At 37.0% G+C, this 17,195-nt stretch overlaps 4 protein-coding genes and 1 pseudogene across 5 annotated transcripts; 4 read left to right on the top strand and 1 right to left on the bottom strand.

The window, feature by feature from the left end:
* Positions 1–1,785: 1,785 nt before the first annotated feature.
* asp-1 (Aspartic protease 1) lies at positions 1,786–2,976 on the top strand (the record flags this gene model as incomplete). Its single annotated transcript, NM_171587.6, has 1 exon — positions 1,786–2,976. One exon carries the CDS (start codon positions 1,786–1,788, stop codon positions 2,974–2,976), a length of 1,191 nt encoding a protein of 396 aa, NP_741677.1.
* An 892-nt stretch (positions 2,977–3,868) lies between these two features.
* Y39B6A.21 lies at positions 3,869–5,491 on the bottom strand (annotated as a pseudogene). Its single transcript has 3 exons — positions 5,257–5,491; positions 4,623–5,206; positions 3,869–4,235 (listed from the first exon to the last, which is right to left on the bottom strand). Coding segments are annotated over exons 1-3 (1,186 nt in total).
* Positions 5,492–7,684: 2,193 nt separating this feature from the next.
* On the top strand, positions 7,685–9,323 carry asp-15 (Peptidase A1 domain-containing protein; the record flags this gene model as incomplete). Its single annotated transcript, NM_171585.1, has 2 exons — positions 7,685–8,491; positions 8,958–9,323. 2 exons carry the CDS (start codon positions 7,685–7,687, stop codon positions 9,321–9,323), a joined length of 1,173 nt encoding a protein of 390 aa, NP_741675.1.
* Positions 9,324–9,932: 609 nt separating this feature from the next.
* Positions 9,933–13,508, top strand: asp-16 (Peptidase A1 domain-containing protein; the record flags this gene model as incomplete). Its single annotated transcript, NM_171584.2, has 2 exons — positions 9,933–10,754; positions 13,115–13,508. The coding sequence occupies 2 exons, from the start codon at positions 9,933–9,935 to the stop codon at positions 13,478–13,480; spliced, it is 1,188 nt and encodes a 395-aa protein (NP_741674.1). The 3' UTR covers positions 13,481–13,508.
* Positions 13,509–15,215: 1,707 nt separating this feature from the next.
* Positions 15,216–16,815, top strand: asp-17 (Aspartic protease 17). Its single transcript, NM_171583.5, has 2 exons — positions 15,216–16,029; positions 16,420–16,815. Exons 1-2 carry the CDS (start codon positions 15,220–15,222, stop codon positions 16,783–16,785), a joined length of 1,176 nt encoding a protein of 391 aa, NP_741673.1. The 5' UTR covers positions 15,216–15,219; the 3' UTR covers positions 16,786–16,815.
* The last annotated feature ends 380 nt before the right edge of the window (positions 16,816–17,195 follow it).

The raw sequence follows: 17,195 nt of genomic DNA, 5'->3' as shown, positions 1-17,195 counted from the left end.
AGGGAAGTTAAGGCGAAAGTTTTCTGAATAGAAGGCGAAGTTTTCTGAAAAGTCTAGAAAATTGACTATTTTTCTGAAAAATTGAATAAAACCTCAAAATGAGTATTACATCCTTAAAGGTGGAGTAGCGCCAAAAAATTTGAATTCCCGCCAAAATTTTTTTTGAATAAATTTGAATTCCCGCCAAAAATTTTTTTGAATAAATTTGAATTCCCGCCAAAATTTTTTTTGAATAAATTTGAATTCCCGCCAAAATTTTTTTTGAATAAATTTGAATTCCCGCCAAAATTTTTTTTGAAGAAATTTGAATTCCGCCAAATTTTTTTTGATGAAATTTGAATTCCGCCAAAATTTTTCTGAATAAATTTGAATTCCCGCCAAAATGGGTCTTACCACGATGGGTCTCGCCACGAAGGGAGACATCCCGCCCCCATTTTAAGTGCATAATAAGTGTATTTAGACAAAATCCCCACTGGCGCTACTCCACCAATCATTGAGAAGAAATTCAGCCTTCTTGTATGAAAAATGCTGAAAAAACTGCAAAACTTGGCCAAAAAACTCTAAATCAGAACGAAAATTCAAGAAACCAACGTTAAAATCTCCCACACAATACCCAAAATTTTCAAAAATCTTACACTAAAATAATAATAATAATACCTTCTGTACTTTTCTACAGAGTTCGTCCTAAGTCATGTGCTAAACTGGTCACAATAAACTATTCTTATTCTCTAAAAATCTCTAAAAATAGCTCGTACTGTACTTTCCCCCACCTAACCACAATTAGTACAATAGTACAATTACCTTTCGGCTCCTTTGCTATACTCTTTCTCTTCTAAAACCCTCTTCTTATCAGTGCAAAAGCAGTAAAAAGTGAAACTAAGAAGAAATCGGAAAACGAGACCAAGAACCTGATAAGATTTCTGAAACCAATTGCTGCATGAGGCTAATTAAACACGAATGACGTAAAAGGAGGAGGGGGGTTGGAGCCGGAGTTTGGGGGTACTATAAAAGATGAGCGGAGAGGTGGAGAAGCATATTATCTTTTTTTGTTAGGTTTCTGGTTTTGCAGAACTTTCTAGAAGGTTTTTCTTTTAGTAATAAAAAAATAATTACTATGTTTGACTATGAAGTTTTAAGGGTTTTTATAAAAACTTATGTATTAATGTTCATATTAAAATGCTTTTGGGCTGTTTTTTAGGCCTAACCCTACTTTTTACAGTGTATTTCATGTATTACACCAGGAATTAGCTTTCAAGATCTCTAAGGTTTAACAACTTTTAAAGTTCAAAACTAGGCTCTAGCTCGGTTTTCCGGTTTTTTAAAGCCTAGCTGAACCTGAGACTGTCTGCGACCGGTTCAAGCTGACCTATACTGAGTTAGACTATTGGAAACTGCCTCAAATCGTGTTAAGCTTCAGACCCACATAAACGGGCTAAAATCTACCCAGAATGTTTTAGAGCGTCTTAAAGTCCCTCAGACAGTCTTTAAACGACTTATATTGCCTGAGGATAGCAGCCTGAAAACCGCCCTAGATTTGGCATAGCTTCATTTCAAACGTTTAGATCGACCTGGAGGGCTTAAAAGTTCCGTCCTATAACAGCCTAGATATCCTGAGAATAGGCAAACCCTAGACCGTACTAGAATGTCTCAGAAGGCCTTAGACCCCCATCCAAAAGGTTCAGATCTCCTCCAGACTGCTTCAGATAGTTTTAAATTGTCCTCAGACTCGATGTTTCTTCTTCAGAACCCTCCAATCCTTCCCTAAACTCTTCCTTCTTCCAGGTAATGCAGACCTTCGTTTTGCTCGCCCTTGTGGCGGCATGCTCCGCAGCAGTCATCCAGGTGCCAACGCACAAGACCGAGTCACTCCGTGCCAAGCTCATCAAGGAGGGCAAGTACACCGCCTTCTTGGCTTCACAGCACGCCGCTCGTGCTCAACAGCTCAACACCGGATTCCAGCCATTCGTCGACTACTTCGATGACTTCTACCTCGGAAACATCACCCTCGGAACTCCACCACAGCCAGCCACCGTCGTTCTTGACACCGGATCATCCAACCTTTGGGTTATCGATGCCGCATGCAAGACCCAGGCTTGCAACGGATACCCAGACTCTGGATACACCAAGCAGAAGTTCGACACCACCAAGTCGACCACCTTCGTGAAGGAGACCCGCAAGTTCTCGATCCAATACGGATCCGGATCCTGCAACGGATACCTCGGAAAGGATGTTCTTAACTTCGGAGGACTCACCGTCCAGTCTCAAGAGTTCGGAGTTTCCACCCACCTCGCCGACGTCTTCGGATACCAACCAGTTGACGGAATCCTCGGACTCGGATGGCCAGCACTCGCCGTCGACCAGGTCGTCCCACCAATGCAGAACCTCATCGCCCAAAAGCAATTGGACGCTCCACTCTTCACTGTCTGGCTTGACCGCAACCTCCAGATCGCCCAAGGAACCCCAGGAGGTCTCATCACCTACGGAGCCATCGACACCGTCAACTGCGCCAAGCAAGTCACCTACGTTCCATTGAGCGCCAAGACCTACTGGCAATTCCCACTCGACGCGTTCGCAGTCGGAACCTACTCTGAGACCAAGAAGGATCAAGTCATCTCCGACACCGGAACCTCATGGCTCGGAGCACCAAACACCATCGTCTCCGCCATCGTCAAGCAGACCAAGGCCGTCTTCGACTGGTCCACCGAGCTTTACACCGTCGACTGCTCCACCATGAAGACCCAGCCAGACCTCATCTTCACCATCGGAGGAGCCCAATTCCCAGTCAAGTCTGTCGAGTACGTCCTTGACCTTCAACTCGGAGGTGGAAAGTGCGCTCTCGCTGTCTTCTCTATGGGATCCGGAGGATTCGGACCATCATGGATTCTTGGAGACACCTTCATCCGTCAATACTGTAACGTCTACGATATCGGAAACGGCCAAATCGGATTCGCCACCGCCGTCCACAAGGGATTGTAAGAATGGTGTTTTTCCTGTATGGTTATGTATTGCTTTAGTGTACAATTTGGACACAATTCTTTGCCTCAATTCTTTGTCTCGAATAAAATCTTTAATTTCTGATATAAAAGTGTATGTTTCGTTATTGCAGCATAGTATAAACTGATAAGGGATATTGATGTTTGATGTCGGTTGGCGCAGCACTTGCAGCTCTGACAAGGGAAGTCGACAAATGTAATATCTGACTTTGGCATGACAGAGTAATTTTTCAAAAAATTTAGCTGCCCCGTTCCAGGCTAAAACACCTTTTTACAAAATTTCAAAATTAAAAAAAAAATTGTTTTTCCTAATTGGAGGAAAAAATATTTGTAAATTATTTAGAACAGTAAAAAACATATGCCATGCAAGTTTTAGCCTATAACTCTCAAGAAAACCCATAAATTAATGTACAAGAAAAAGTACTTTTTGGAACTTTACTCAAGATATGTAGATCAAGCAATGTGGTTTTTTGTCCGTGGTAAGAAAAAACGTGTATGATATATGTTTTTCACATTTTTGGATAAGTTACAATAGTTTTTTATCAATTTTTAGAGAATTTTTTTTTTGAAAATTCGAATGATTTTTTTGCCAGGGTTTTTGGTCAAGGATTTTTTTTTCGGCACTTTCAAAACGTCATAACTTTGCTGCACCTAGACCGGGCCAGCTAAATTTTGTGGAGGGATCATTATTTTCACTCTTTTATCGAAAAAAATACTATGTCATGCCAAAGTCAGACATTAAGTTCATCTACTTCCCTTGTTAAGACCACTCTGACGTAAGCCATTTCAAATTCTTTCAGATTCTTTGAAATCTCCTGCCATGATTTGATTCCAAAAACGTTAAAAAATCGTTTATTCAAAATTTATAAAAAATCCTCTAAAAACTATGCTTCGCCAACGCAAAACCAATTCTCTCATTTCCAATATCATATACATTACAATACTGCCTGATGAAAGTGTCTCCAAGGATCCATGACGGCCCGAATCCCATATAGGTCATTCCGAAGAATGTCAGCGCACAATTTCCTTTTCCAAGCCCCAAATCCAAAATGTACTCAACAGACTTCACATTGTAAGGTTTTCCACCAATAGTAAAGACTAGGTCAGGTTGGGTTTCATTGTGGAACACGGGACCACGTAGAGCTCAGTGGTCCATTCGAATTTTGCTCCGGTGGCTTTGACGACGGCGGAGATGATGGAGTGAGGGGCTCCGATCCAGGAGGTTCCGGTGTCGGAGATTACCTGGAAAGATTGAAAATTAAACGTGTTTAAAAAATATACCATATAACATATAACATATAACATATAACATATAACATATAACATATAACATATAACATATAACATATAACATATAACATATAACATATAACATATAACATATAACATATAACATATAACATATAACATATAACATATAACATATACCATATAACATATAACATATAACATATAGCATATAACATATAACATATAACATATACCATATAACATATAACATATAACATATAACATATAACATATAACATATAACATATAACATATAACATATAACATATAACATATAACATATAACATATAACATATAACATATAACATATAACATATACCACATAACATATACATTACCTTGGCTGTCTTTGTCTCCGAAAAGCTTCCCACTGCAAATCCATCCAATGCAAACTCCCAATACGTCTTAGCCGTCAGTGGTACATAACTGATGTCATCGGCACAATTAACACTATCCAGGGCTCCGTAGGTGATAAGACCCCCATTGCCACCATTCGATCCTTGAAGCTTCCTGTCCATCCAGACTGTGAAAACCTTTGCGTCGAGCTGTGGGAGAAGGTTCTGCATCGGTGGAGTGACCTTATCGTCGGCAAGCGCCGGCCATCCGAGTCCCAAGATTCCGTCGACTGGCTGCTCAGCAAATACTGAGGCTAGGGTCTCGGCGACTCCGAACTCTTGATTGTCGATTTTCAAGCCGCCCATGGTGATTGTGTCGCGAGCGAGGTGTCCCGAGCAGGAACCGGATCCATAGGAAATTGAGAACTTCCTAGTTTCCGAGACAAAAGTTGACGATGCCTTTGTGTCGAATTTATGCTTTGCGAATCCAGACTTTGGGTCTCCGTTACAAGCTTCGGAGTTGCAGGCGGCATCGATAACCCAGAGGTTGGAAGACCCGGTGTCAAGGACTAAAGTCAGGGTTTGGCCTGGAAGGAATACATTTCAAGTGGTACTTCGCTATGTCTTATATCCTTACCTGGTGTTCCTACACTAATGTTTCCCAGGTAGAAATCATCCATATAGTCGATAAATGGCTGGGATCCTTGTTTCAGCTGCAAAGTTCTCGCCACATTCTGCTGAGCCAAGAACTCCTGATATCTTCCTTCACGGATAAGTTTTGCTCTCAATGAGCTAACACTTCGTGTGGGAATTGAGAAGGATGCACACGTGGCGAGGCCTATAAAGGCGAAAAGGAGGAGTAGACACTTCATGTCTTGGGAAATAGTGAGTGTTATCAATTGTATTTATACATTTTCAAAGTGCAGGACATGGTTATCAGTATGTGGGTTTTTGATTTTTAGATATTCCTGAATGGAGAATATGATGTAAAAATGGCATCAATCAACGAATTGAAAGACATGAAGTATTAACATGGTATTTTGTAGTATCCGAACCTATGTCATTTAGAGAAAGTCCATCTGAAAAGGTTTTCACAGAAAAAAATTGCTTACGAGCAGTCAACAGAGCAAGCTGAATGAAAATTTATCACAAATTCCAAAAAAAAAATTATTTTCTTAAGAACTGAAAACCCAAAATTTTTAAAACTTTACCATTGTGTTTATTTATGTCTGATTGTGAATAATAATATACATATATTAATTCGATCCTCACCTTTCAAAATTTGACTGAAATTCCAGTAATAGATTAGCTGTCAATAAAAATATATTCCAGATTAAACTTCTTTTTTTTCTTCAACACTAAAAACACAATTTTTTTAAACTTTATCACAAATGCTCTGAAGCCAATTTCTAGTATCTTACCGGATCTTCATTGGTCGTTGCAAAAGTTGCAAATTGCCGATAAGTCTTGGCTGAAGTATTTGATAAAAAATTGTACGAGATTTTTTTTCTGACAGTCAAGTATTGTTCAAGTACATACAAAGTAATATTTTTGCTCCGAAAATAGCAGCTATTTAAAAAAGGAGTATCGTCAATGGGGAAATTGTTTTAAAACATGCCTATGGTACCACAATGTCCAAATATCATAATTAAAAAATTCAAAAAAGTTTTCTAGATTTTATATGATTTTTTGAAAATCGAAAAAATCTCAGTTTTTCCTCAAGAGTTTTCATTTATTTTGACTTTTTCTTTAAAATTCAGGCAAAAATACACCGAAAACATTAAAAATCGGTGGAAAATAAGAAAAATAAAAATAAATAAATTTAAAAACGTGCAAGCGCGCTCCATCGAACAAATCCAATTGGCGGAAATTCAAATTGGAATTAGACAAAAACTGAGATTTTTTCAATTTTCAAAAAAATCATATAAAATTTAGAAAATGTTTTTGAATTTTTTTAATCATGATATTTGGTCATTGTGGTACCATAGGCGTGTTTTAAAGAAATTTCCTCACTGGCGCTACTTCACCTTTAACTTCTCTACAAGTAGTTTTAGGAGTTCGACCAAACCACACAGGCCACAGTCTAAACCACGCAGAACTCTATAAAATTTCCATTAACTAGACACGAAAAATCACGGAAAACACGAATTGTATACATTTTGATCTCCAGCAACATTGATAACATTTCTTATTTACTACACAAAATGACGGTTTATTTCTAATAAAATTGAAAACGATGACATTTTGCACGTGTACATTGTATAAAAGAAATGAATTGAGGAATATAATAAAATTTTAATTTCGCGCCTAAATATTTTTTTTAATTTGAGTTTTCCGCCAGAAAATATTTTCAAAAAATCTCACAATTAGTAAATTTGAATTTCGAGTAAGAATTATTTTTAAAAAATTTGAATTTCCCGCCAAAAAAAATTCTCAGAAAATTTGAATTCCCGCCAAAAAAAATTCTCAGAAAATTTGAATTCCCGCCAAAAATTGTTTTTTCAAATAATTTGAATTTTCTGCCGAAATTTTTTTCACAAACTATTTAAAATTCCGCCAAAAATTGTTTTTTCAGATCATCTGAATTTTCCGCCAATTAATTTTTTCTCAGAAAATGTGAATTTCCCGACAAAATATTTTCACAAAAAATTTGATTTTCCCGCCAAAAAAATTTTATCAGAAAATTTGAATTTCTCGCCAAAAAAATTTAATCGGAGTATTTGAATTTGCCGCCAAAATTTTTATTTAAAATTTTTTAATTTGGCGCCAACATATTTTCTAGAAAACAATGTTAAATTTCCGCTAAAGGTTCCATTCCAAAATTTGAATTTCCCGCCAAAATTTTTCACGAAATTTTGAATTTTCCACAACAAATTTTTCTCAAAAAATTTGAATTTCCCGCAAAGTTTTTCTCAAAAATTTTAAGTTTTCCGCCAATATTTTTATTATAAAAATTGGGTTTCCCGCCAAAATTTTTCTCACAAAATTTGAATTTCCCGGCAAAGCTTTTAAACCAAAACTCCGTTGTCAAACATGATGCATCGAAGTTTCTTCTTCTTCTAGATATGCATCTCATCTTCCTACTTTTCATAGCCACCTTCTGCTCTGCTGCAGTACTCCAGCTCCCCACCAAAAGCACCGGCTCCCTCCGAGCCAAGCTCATCCAATCTGGAAAATACCCAGAGTTCCTGGCTTCTCAGCATGTATCCCGGCTTAACAGCGGAGCTCTACCCTTAGCAGACTATATGGATGAAATATACACTGCAAACATTACTGTCGGGACCCCACCGCAATCTGCCAGTGTTGTTATGGGCACCGGATCTGCCAATTTCTGGGTCGTCGGTGCTGGATGCACCTCGCCGGCATGCAATGGATTCCCAGATTCTGGGCATACCAAGCTGAAATTCTATTCGAATAAGTCTTCGAGTTTTGTAGATTTGAATCGCAAGTTCTTTATCAATTACCCTACTGGAGCTTGCAGTGGGTACCTGGGAACTGATGTCCTGCAACTTGGAGGGCTCACTGTAAAGAATCAAGAATTTGCAGTCACCACGCAAATCAGTGATCAAATGGGACATTTCCCGTTGGATGGGGTACTTGGGCTTGCTTGGCCACCAGTGGCCGTAGATCAAATCACCCCGCCAATGCAGAACCTGATGCCTCAGCTAGACGCCCCGATCTTCACGCTATGGCTTGATCGAGTGCTTCAAGGCTCACAGGGAGGATCAGGAGGGCTTATCACATTTGGAGCAATTGATACAAAGAATTGTGATGCTCAGGTGAACTATGTCGCTTTGAGCTCAAAGACTTTCTGGCAATTCCCGTTGGATGGAGTGGCGATTGGGAGTTATACGTCGATGAAGAAGGATCAGGTGAGGGATTTTTGACTGGAAGTTCTGTAGATATAAAGTTATCTTACTACTTTTAAGCTTGTTAGTATTGCTACTAACAAATCCCGAGAAAAAGATTCGTAACGGTTCACGGTTCTTTGACTGATTAGGTTCAAAATTAACAAACTTTGTACATTCTGGTCTTCACATGAGTCTTATAAAACGATAGAAAACTTTAGACAAGTATAAAATCTCATCATGATTCTATAAATTTCTTGATGTCATCATATACATATGCATATAAATACACATATTGATATAAATATAAATATAAATATAGATATAGATATGAACATAGATATAGATATTGTATTGTATTGTATTGTATTTATTACGATTGAAATCGTGATCAAAAATAAATAAATAGTGAATAGACATGAATAAGTTAAGGCCCATACATATACATATACATATACATATACATATACATATATGTGCACGTTTCCAGGCAATCTCCGACTCCGGAGACTTTGGGCTCCGACTCCCTCTGGCCGTCCTCAATGCAGTTATCCAACAAACCAAGGCCACCTATGACTGGACCAATGAGTTCTACACACTCGACTGCTCCACTATGCAAACCCAACCTGACCTTGTATTCACTATCGGTGGAATGCAGTACCCTGTGAAGTCTGTCGAGTATATTCTTGACTTGGGACTTGGCAATGGGAGATGTGTTCTTGCAATGTTCACAGACTCCAGTACAGGATTCGGGCCGTCGTTTGGGTTTGGAAATGTGTTCCTGAGACAGTATTGTAATATATTTGACGTTGGAAATGCGAGAATTGGATTCGCGATTGCTCATCATAGTTTCTAAAGTGTTGTTTTGTGGAATAAAGTTGTATCCGAAATTGTTATGTTTTCACGTTCTCTGCTCAGCTCAAGCTTCTGAAATTTATTCACCCCGTCGATTTTCAAGTAAATGTGTATTGTCTTTTAGGCTTTTCATGGTGACATAGTGACCGGAAAATCTAGGCATAAAGTTAAATTTACTTTGATTGAAGTTCACAGAAAGGAACCTGTCAAGTAAAGGTACTTATTAGAAATAATCATAAAATACATCTCATTAGTAATTAATTTGTCATTTTTTAGACAAAATTCAATGAACCTTTCATACAGACTAAAACACTGCGAGCAAACAAAACACAAATGAATCAGTCTCATAGGGACGTGAGAATCTTCTCCACAATTTGCACTCGAATATCACTGATAACAATTCATACTCCTTGGTCTCAAGGTATATGACGAATTGTGTTAGTTATTTGAAATAAAACCGTGATTCAGGTAGTGATAGAGGTGGTAAAAATGACGTTAACCGGTGTATAAAAGAAATGAGCCAAGTAGAAGTATTGTAGAAGACTATAGTTTGGCTTTTTTTCCCTACTTTTTCTACTTGCTCACTCTGTAACTTCAACTTTTTCCAGACATGCGCCTTGTCTTCCTGCTCTTCCTAGTGCCCTTCTGCTCTGCTGCAGTACTCCAGCTCCCTACCAAAAGCACCGGCTCCCTTCGTGCCAAGCTCATCCAAGCTGGAAAATACCAAGAATTCCTGGCTTCCCAGCATGCTGCTCGGCTCCAGCAGCTCAACACCGGATCCCAGCCACTCATCGATTACTATGACGACATGTATCTCGCGAACATCACTGTCGGGACCCCGCCACAACCTGCTAGTGTAGTTTTGGACACTGCATCCGCCAACTTGTGGGTCATCGATGCTGCATGCAATTCACAGGCGTGCAATGGGAATCCAGGTTCGGGGTATACTAAGCAGAAGTTTAATCCGAACAAGTCTTCGACATTTGTGAAGGGTACCCGCAGATTCTCTATTCAGTATGGCTCTGGAACTAGCAGTGGGTACCTGGGAACTGATGTCTTGCAACTCGGGGGACTAACGGTTAAGGCTCAAGAATTCGGAGTTGCAACAAATCTCGGTTCAGTCTTAGGAAGTGAGCCAATGGACGGTATCTTTGGGCTCGGATGGCCAGCAATCTCTGTAGATCAAGTAACCCCTCCAATGCAGAACTTGATCTCCCAGAAGCAGCTAGACGCCCCTCTCTTCAGTATCTGGGTGGATAGAAAGCTTCAAGTCTCCCAGGGTGGCACCGGAGGACTCATTACATATGGTGCTGTGGACACAAAGAATTGTGATGCTCAGGTGAACTATGTCGCGTTGAGCTCAAAGACGTATTGGCAATTTCCGATGGATGGGGTGGCGATTGGAAATTATGCAATGATGAAGCAGGAGCAGGTGAGGGGGTTTTTATCGGAAATTTTGAATTGTCAAGTTTTATGGTTTCATGGTGCGTCGGAATATTTCTTTGTTGCAGTACATACATAATAGATACTATAATAGTGCATAGTAATAGTAATTAGTAATAATGATATTACATTAATGTGTAGACTAAGTTCTCATAGCTGGTTCAGCAAAGTTATGACGTTTTGGAAGTGACTACAACACCTTTTTACAAAATTTCAAAATTTTCAACAAAATTTTTTTTTTCTAAAATGAGGAAACCATGTTTGTAAATGATTCAAAACAGTGAAAAACATATGCCATGCATTTTTTAACTCATAACTCTCAAGAAAACCCACAAAGAAAATGTACTTTTTGGAACTTTACTCAAGATATGTAGATCAAGCAATGTGGTTTTTTGTCCGTGGTGAGAAAAAACGTGTATGATATATGTTTTTCACATTTTTGGATAAGTTAAAACAGTTTTATTCAATTTTTAGAAAATTTTTTCTTTGAAAATTTGAACGTTTTTTTTGCTAGGGTTTTTGGTCAAGGAATTTTTTTCGGCACTTTCCAAACGTCATAACTTTGCTAAACCTGGACCGGGGCAGCTAAATTTTTTGGAGGCATCATTATTATCACTCTTTTATCGAAAAAATACTATTTCATCATCGACTTCCCTTGTAAGAATAAAAATTCAAAAATGTAACGTTTTTTTCTAGTAGCTCTGACCTCATTGCTAGAGTTGGTAGATAAGTTGCGGCGATTCGCCAAGCATGTTCTGTGTAAAATGCTCGTAGATAACATGTAGATCACATAATATTCATCTCCTATTTTGAGTTTCTGTTGTTTTTTACAAATTAATTGTGATCTACGCGAATATCGAAGAAACTGCTACAAAGTCGTAGAAGTGGAAAAACAAATACACTGTATGTACCAAGAAACAGACATAGATCGCACTATAGATAGGCATTTTTCTACTACCCAGCTATACTTTGTACATTCGGTGATCTAGCGGGAAGACATTTGGACACTTTTTTTCAGAAAATTTGAATTTTCCGCCAAAATTTTTTTCCCAAAAAAAGTTTGAATTTTCCGCCAAAAATTTTCCGCCAAAATTTTTTTCTCAGAAAATTTGAGTTTTCCGCCAAAGTGTTTTTTCTTAAAAATTTGAATTTTCCGCCGAATATTTTTTCTCAGAAAATTTGAATTTTTCGCCACAGTTTTTTCTCAGAAAATTTGAATTTCCCGCCAAAAAATGTTCTTAGAAAGTTCAAATTTTCCGCCAAATATTTTTTTTCAGAAAATTTGAATTTTCCGCCAAAAAGATTTTCAAAAAATTTGATCTTCCCGCCAAATATTTTTTCTCAGAAAATTTGAATTTTCCGCCGAATAGTTTTTCTCAGCAAATTTGAATTTTCCGCCAAAAAGATTTTCAAAAAATTTGAGTTTCTCGCCAAAATTTTTTTTCAGAAAATGTTAATTTTCCGCCAAATATTTTTTTTCAGAAAATTTGAATTTTCCGCCGAAGTGTTTTTTCTTAAAAATTTGAATTTTCCGCCGAATATTTTTTCTCAGAAAATTTGAATTTTTCGCCACAGTTTTTTCTCAGAAAATTTGAATTTCCCGCCAAAAAATGTTCTTAGAAAGTTCAAATTTTCCGCCAAATATTTTTTTTCAGAAAATTTGAATTTTCCGCCGAATATTTTTTCTCAGAAAATTTGAATTTTCCGCCAAAAAGATTTTCAAAAAATTTGATCTTCCCGCCAAATATTTTTTCTCAGAAAATTTGAATTTTCCGCCGAATAGTTTTTCTCAGCAAATTTGAATTTTCCGCCAAAAAGATTTTCAAAAAATTTGAGTTTCTCGCCAAAATTTTTTTTCAGAAAATGTTAATTTTCCGCCAAATATTTTTTTTCAGAAAATTTGAATTTTCCGCCGAATATTTTTTCTCAGAAAATTTGAATTTTCCGCCAAAAAGATTTTCAAAAAATTTGATCTTCCCGCCAAATATTTTTTCTCAGAAAATTTGAATTTCCCGCCAAATATTTTTTCTTAGAAAATTTGAATTTTCCGCCAAAAAAATTTTCCCCAGATAATGTGAATTTTCCGCCAAATATTTTTTTCTCAGAAAATTTGAATTTCCCGCCAAAAATATTTTCAAAAAATTTGAATTTCCGCCAAAGTTTTTTCTCAGAAAATTTGAATTTTCCGCCAAATATTTTCTCCGTTTTTAAACATGATGCATCGATTTTTAGTAATATTTATCTATACCTATATCGGTAACTTGGGACATTACAACTTACAGGCCTTCTGCTTTGCTCTGTATTTCTTCCCTTATTTGCCTGTTCTAAACTGTACTTTTCTGTTTCCAGGCAATCTCTGACACCGGATCCGCCTGGCTTGGTCTCCCAAATCCAGTCCTCAATGCAATAGTCCAACAAACCAAGGCCACCTATGACTGGAACTATGAGATCTACACACTCGACTGCTCCACTATGCAAACTCAGCCTGATCTTGTATTCACTATCGGTGGAATGCAGTACCCTGTGAAGTCTATCGAGTATATTCTTGACTTGGGACTTGGAAATGGGAGATGTGTTCTTGCAATGTTATCATACTCTAATACAGGATTTGGACCGTCATATGTGCTTGGGCACGTGTTCATTCGACAGTTTTGTAATGTATATGACATTGGAAATGCTAGAATTGGATTTGCAAATGCTCATCATAGTTTCTAAAGTGTTGTTTTGTGGAATAAAGTTGTATCCTAAATTGTTATGTTTGTATATGTATTTGTATATGTATATGTATATGTATATGTATATGTATATGTATATGTATATGTATATGTATATGTATATGTATATGTATATGTATATGTATATGTATATGTATATGTATATGTATATTTATATATATATATATATATATATATATATATATACATATACATATATAGTATATACAGTATTACCTTACTAGTACTGCCCCAATGATGTGCGGAACGTTTGCCAATTTTTAATTTCACATTGACTGTGAGCAAAATCCATAGAAAACCACCAACCTTTTATCCAATCTCGGCTAATATTACTCAGCCTGGCAAACTATTTTCGCTGCACCTATATGTTGTATCTTTGTTTTGTTATGTTGAAATATTCATAGAAAAATGTTGAAAGTTGACTAAAAAGATAAGTCTTGTATTATCCCAAATTTTGACCTTTTCTCCACTTTTTCAGAGTTAAAACCTACAAGTTTAACTTTCATACGTCAAATTGAAAATCCTGGTGTGACTAACCTCATTTTTCAATGATAACTATGAAGTCCAATAGGACTTTAGAGTTTGTGATGGTCTTTAAAAGTGAATCACCGAGAATCACTTCTGAATTGTGAAATAAATAATTCGGTGATAAGGGTATTAGCGGAATTGGACTATTGATATAAAAGGGAAGAAGCTGTAATTTTGAGTCGATCATTAGTTTTTTAAAAGTTTTTGTTTGAGCTAATTCTTATAGTTAGCTATTTTTATCAATTTCAACCAAAATTTTTTTCGAATTTTACAGAAAGTTCTATAATTCCAGAATTTTCGCAGGGTTTTCAAAAGGTTCAGGTCATTCAAGAGTTTTGCTGAATTTTCTTGGAGTTTCTTGAAGGTTTTTTGAATTTCCGCCAAAAAAAGTTCTCAAAAATTTTTAATTTCCCGCTAAAAACATTTCTCACAAAATGTGAATTTCCCACCGAAATTTTTTTTTCTCAGAAAATTCAAATTTTCTGCAAAATTTTTTTTTTGAAAATTTTAATTTCCCGCCAAAAAAATTTCCTCAAAAATTTTTTATTTTCCCGCCATAAATGTTTTATCAGAACATTTGAATTTCCCGCCAATTTTTTAAGAAAAATTAAATTTCCCGCCAAAAAATGTTTCCCAGAAAACTTGAATTTCCCGCCAAAAAATTTTTCTCAAAAAATTTCAATTTACCGCCAAAAAATGTTTCCCAGAAAACTTGAATTTCCCGCCAAAAAATTTTTCTCAAAAAATTTCAATTTACCGCCAAAAAATGTTTCTCAGAAAATTCGAATTTCCCGCCAAAAAATGTTTCCAGAAAACTTGAATTTCCCGCCATAAAATTTTTCTCAAAAAATTTCAATTTACCGCCAAAAAAATGTTTCTCAGAAAATTCGAATTTCCCGCCAAAAAAACTACTCTTAGAAAATTTGAATTTTCAGCAAACTTTTTTTTGGAAAATTTGAATTTCCCGCCAAAAAATGTTTCCCAGAAAACTTGAATTTCCCGCCAAAAAATTTTTCTCAAAAAATTTCAATTTACCGCCAAAAAATTTTTCTCAGAAAATTCGAATTTCCCGCCAAAATTTTTTTTCCAGAATTGGAATTTCCCGCAAAAATTTTTTTCTCAGAAAATTTGAATTTCCCGCCAAAACTCTGTTTTTTTCAACATGGTGCATCGATTATCTTTCTTCCAGATATGCATCTCATCTTCCTACTTTTCCTAGCTCCTTTCTGCTCTGCAGCGGTCTTCCAGCTCCCCACCAAAAGCACCGGCTCCCTCCGTGCCAAGCTCATCCGAGCCGGAAAATACCAAGAATTCCTGATTACTCAGCATGCTGCCCGACTTAACACAATATCCCAACCAATATCCGACTATTCCGATGAAGTATACCTCGGTAACTTCACTGTGGGGACCCCTCCGCAACCTGTCAGCCTGGTCCTTGACACTGGATCTGCCAACATGTGGGTCATCGATGCATCCTGTGATAACATGTTTTGTAACGGATGGATCGGATCCAACTACACCCGACAGAAGTTTGATACCTCGAAATCTTCAAGCTTTTCTAGAGAAAATCGAAAGTTTTCTATCCAATACGGCAAAGGATTGTGCAGTGGGTACCTGGGTACAGACACTGTCGGGCTTGGCGGGGGGCTTACAATCCGGAAACAAGAGCTCGGAATTGCTAACAAGCTTGATGTGGACTTTGCAGTTCAGCCGATGGATGGGATATTTGGGCTTGCATGGCCAGCCCTAGCCGTAGATCAAATCACCCCGCCAATGCAGAACCTGATCTCCCAGCTTGACGTTCCGGTGTTCAGTGTCTGGTTGGATCGGAAGATTCAGGCATCACATGGAGGATCGGCTGGGATGATTACCTACGGGGGAATTGATACGAAGAACTGTGATGCTGGGGTCACTTATGTTCCGCTGACTGCGAAGACGTATTGGCAGTTTAAGATGGATGGGTTTGCGGTTGGGACTTATAGTCAGTATGGGTACAATCAGGTAAGTAAAAAAATCAATAATTTTCGTGTACATCATAATTTCCCTTAAAAAATCGATTTTTTTTTAATTTTTGGAAAAAAAATCGATAGTTTAAAAAAAATTAAACTAAAATTTCCATTAAGTTCGATAAATTCCGAAACCCCAATTATTTTCTGAATAAATCGATTTTTTTTGGCAGAAAATCAATAAATTTTTAGAAAATGATCAATTTCCAATTTTCTTCAAATAATTTTTTTTAAAAATCGATAATTTTGAAAAAAATCGATAAGCCCCGATATAATCGGAAAAAATCGCAAATGTCTGGTAAAAAATCGATAATTATTTAGAGAATTAATAATTTTGAAAAATCAATTTTTTTTTAGAAAATCAATAAAAAATTCTAAATTCTAGGTAATTTCCGACACGGGTTCCTCCTGGATCAGTGCACCATATGCCATGATAAACGACATTGCTACCCAGACACATGCCACGTGGGATGAAATGAATGAAATCTACACCGTCAAATGCTCCACCATGAAAACACAACCTGACCTGGTTTTTACCATCGGGGGAGCCCTATTTCCTGTAAAATCTGTCGAATATATTCTTGATATTGGACTTGATGAAGGAAAATGTGCTCTCGCAATTTCACCACTGATGGCTTCCGGATTCGGTCCTTCATGGATTTTGGGAGACGTTTTTATTCGGCAATATTGTAATATTTATGACATTGGAAATGCTAGAATCGGATTTGCAAATGCTCATCACAGCTTCTAAAATGTTATTTTCTTGAATAAAATATGTTTTACTGCAATTTTAAGCATATTTTACATACATTTTTGAACTCAGCTTGCTGAGAGCTTTAAAATAAGTATAAACTCGACTTTGGCGCTTTTTCGGTGCATTGGCGCATTTTCGGTGACTTGGCGCAATTATCGATATCACTGTAACTTTGCGATTTTTGTGTCAAAATCTGTGAACCTAACATTTTTGAACTCAGCTTGCTGAGAGCTTCAAAAAATGTATAATATCGACCTTGGCGCTTTTTCAGTGCATTGGCGCAGTTCTCGTTATCATTGTAACTGTGCGAGTTTTGTGAACAAGTTTACAATTTTAAAACTTCTGAACTCCGCTTGCTGAGAGCTTCAAAATAAGTATAACATCAGCCTTGGCGCTTTTTTGGTGCA

The sequence above is a fragment of the Caenorhabditis elegans genome, chromosome V (assembly GCF_000002985.6).
Source record: "Caenorhabditis elegans chromosome V".
Classification (NCBI taxonomy): domain Eukaryota; kingdom Metazoa; phylum Nematoda; class Chromadorea; order Rhabditida; family Rhabditidae; genus Caenorhabditis; species Caenorhabditis elegans.
This window is presented reverse-complemented; position numbering and strand designations above follow the sequence as displayed.

Excerpts from the sequence above, each read along its gene's own strand:
- asp-17 (NM_171583.5), top strand. The coding sequence starts at position 15,220 with ATGCATCTCATCTTCCTACTTTTCCTAGCTCCTTTCTGCTCTGCAGCG. Across the intron at positions 16,030-16,419 it reads GTCAGTATGGGTACAATCAG|GTAATTTCCGACACGGGTTC; the intron begins GTAAGTAAAAAA and ends TCTAAATTCTAG.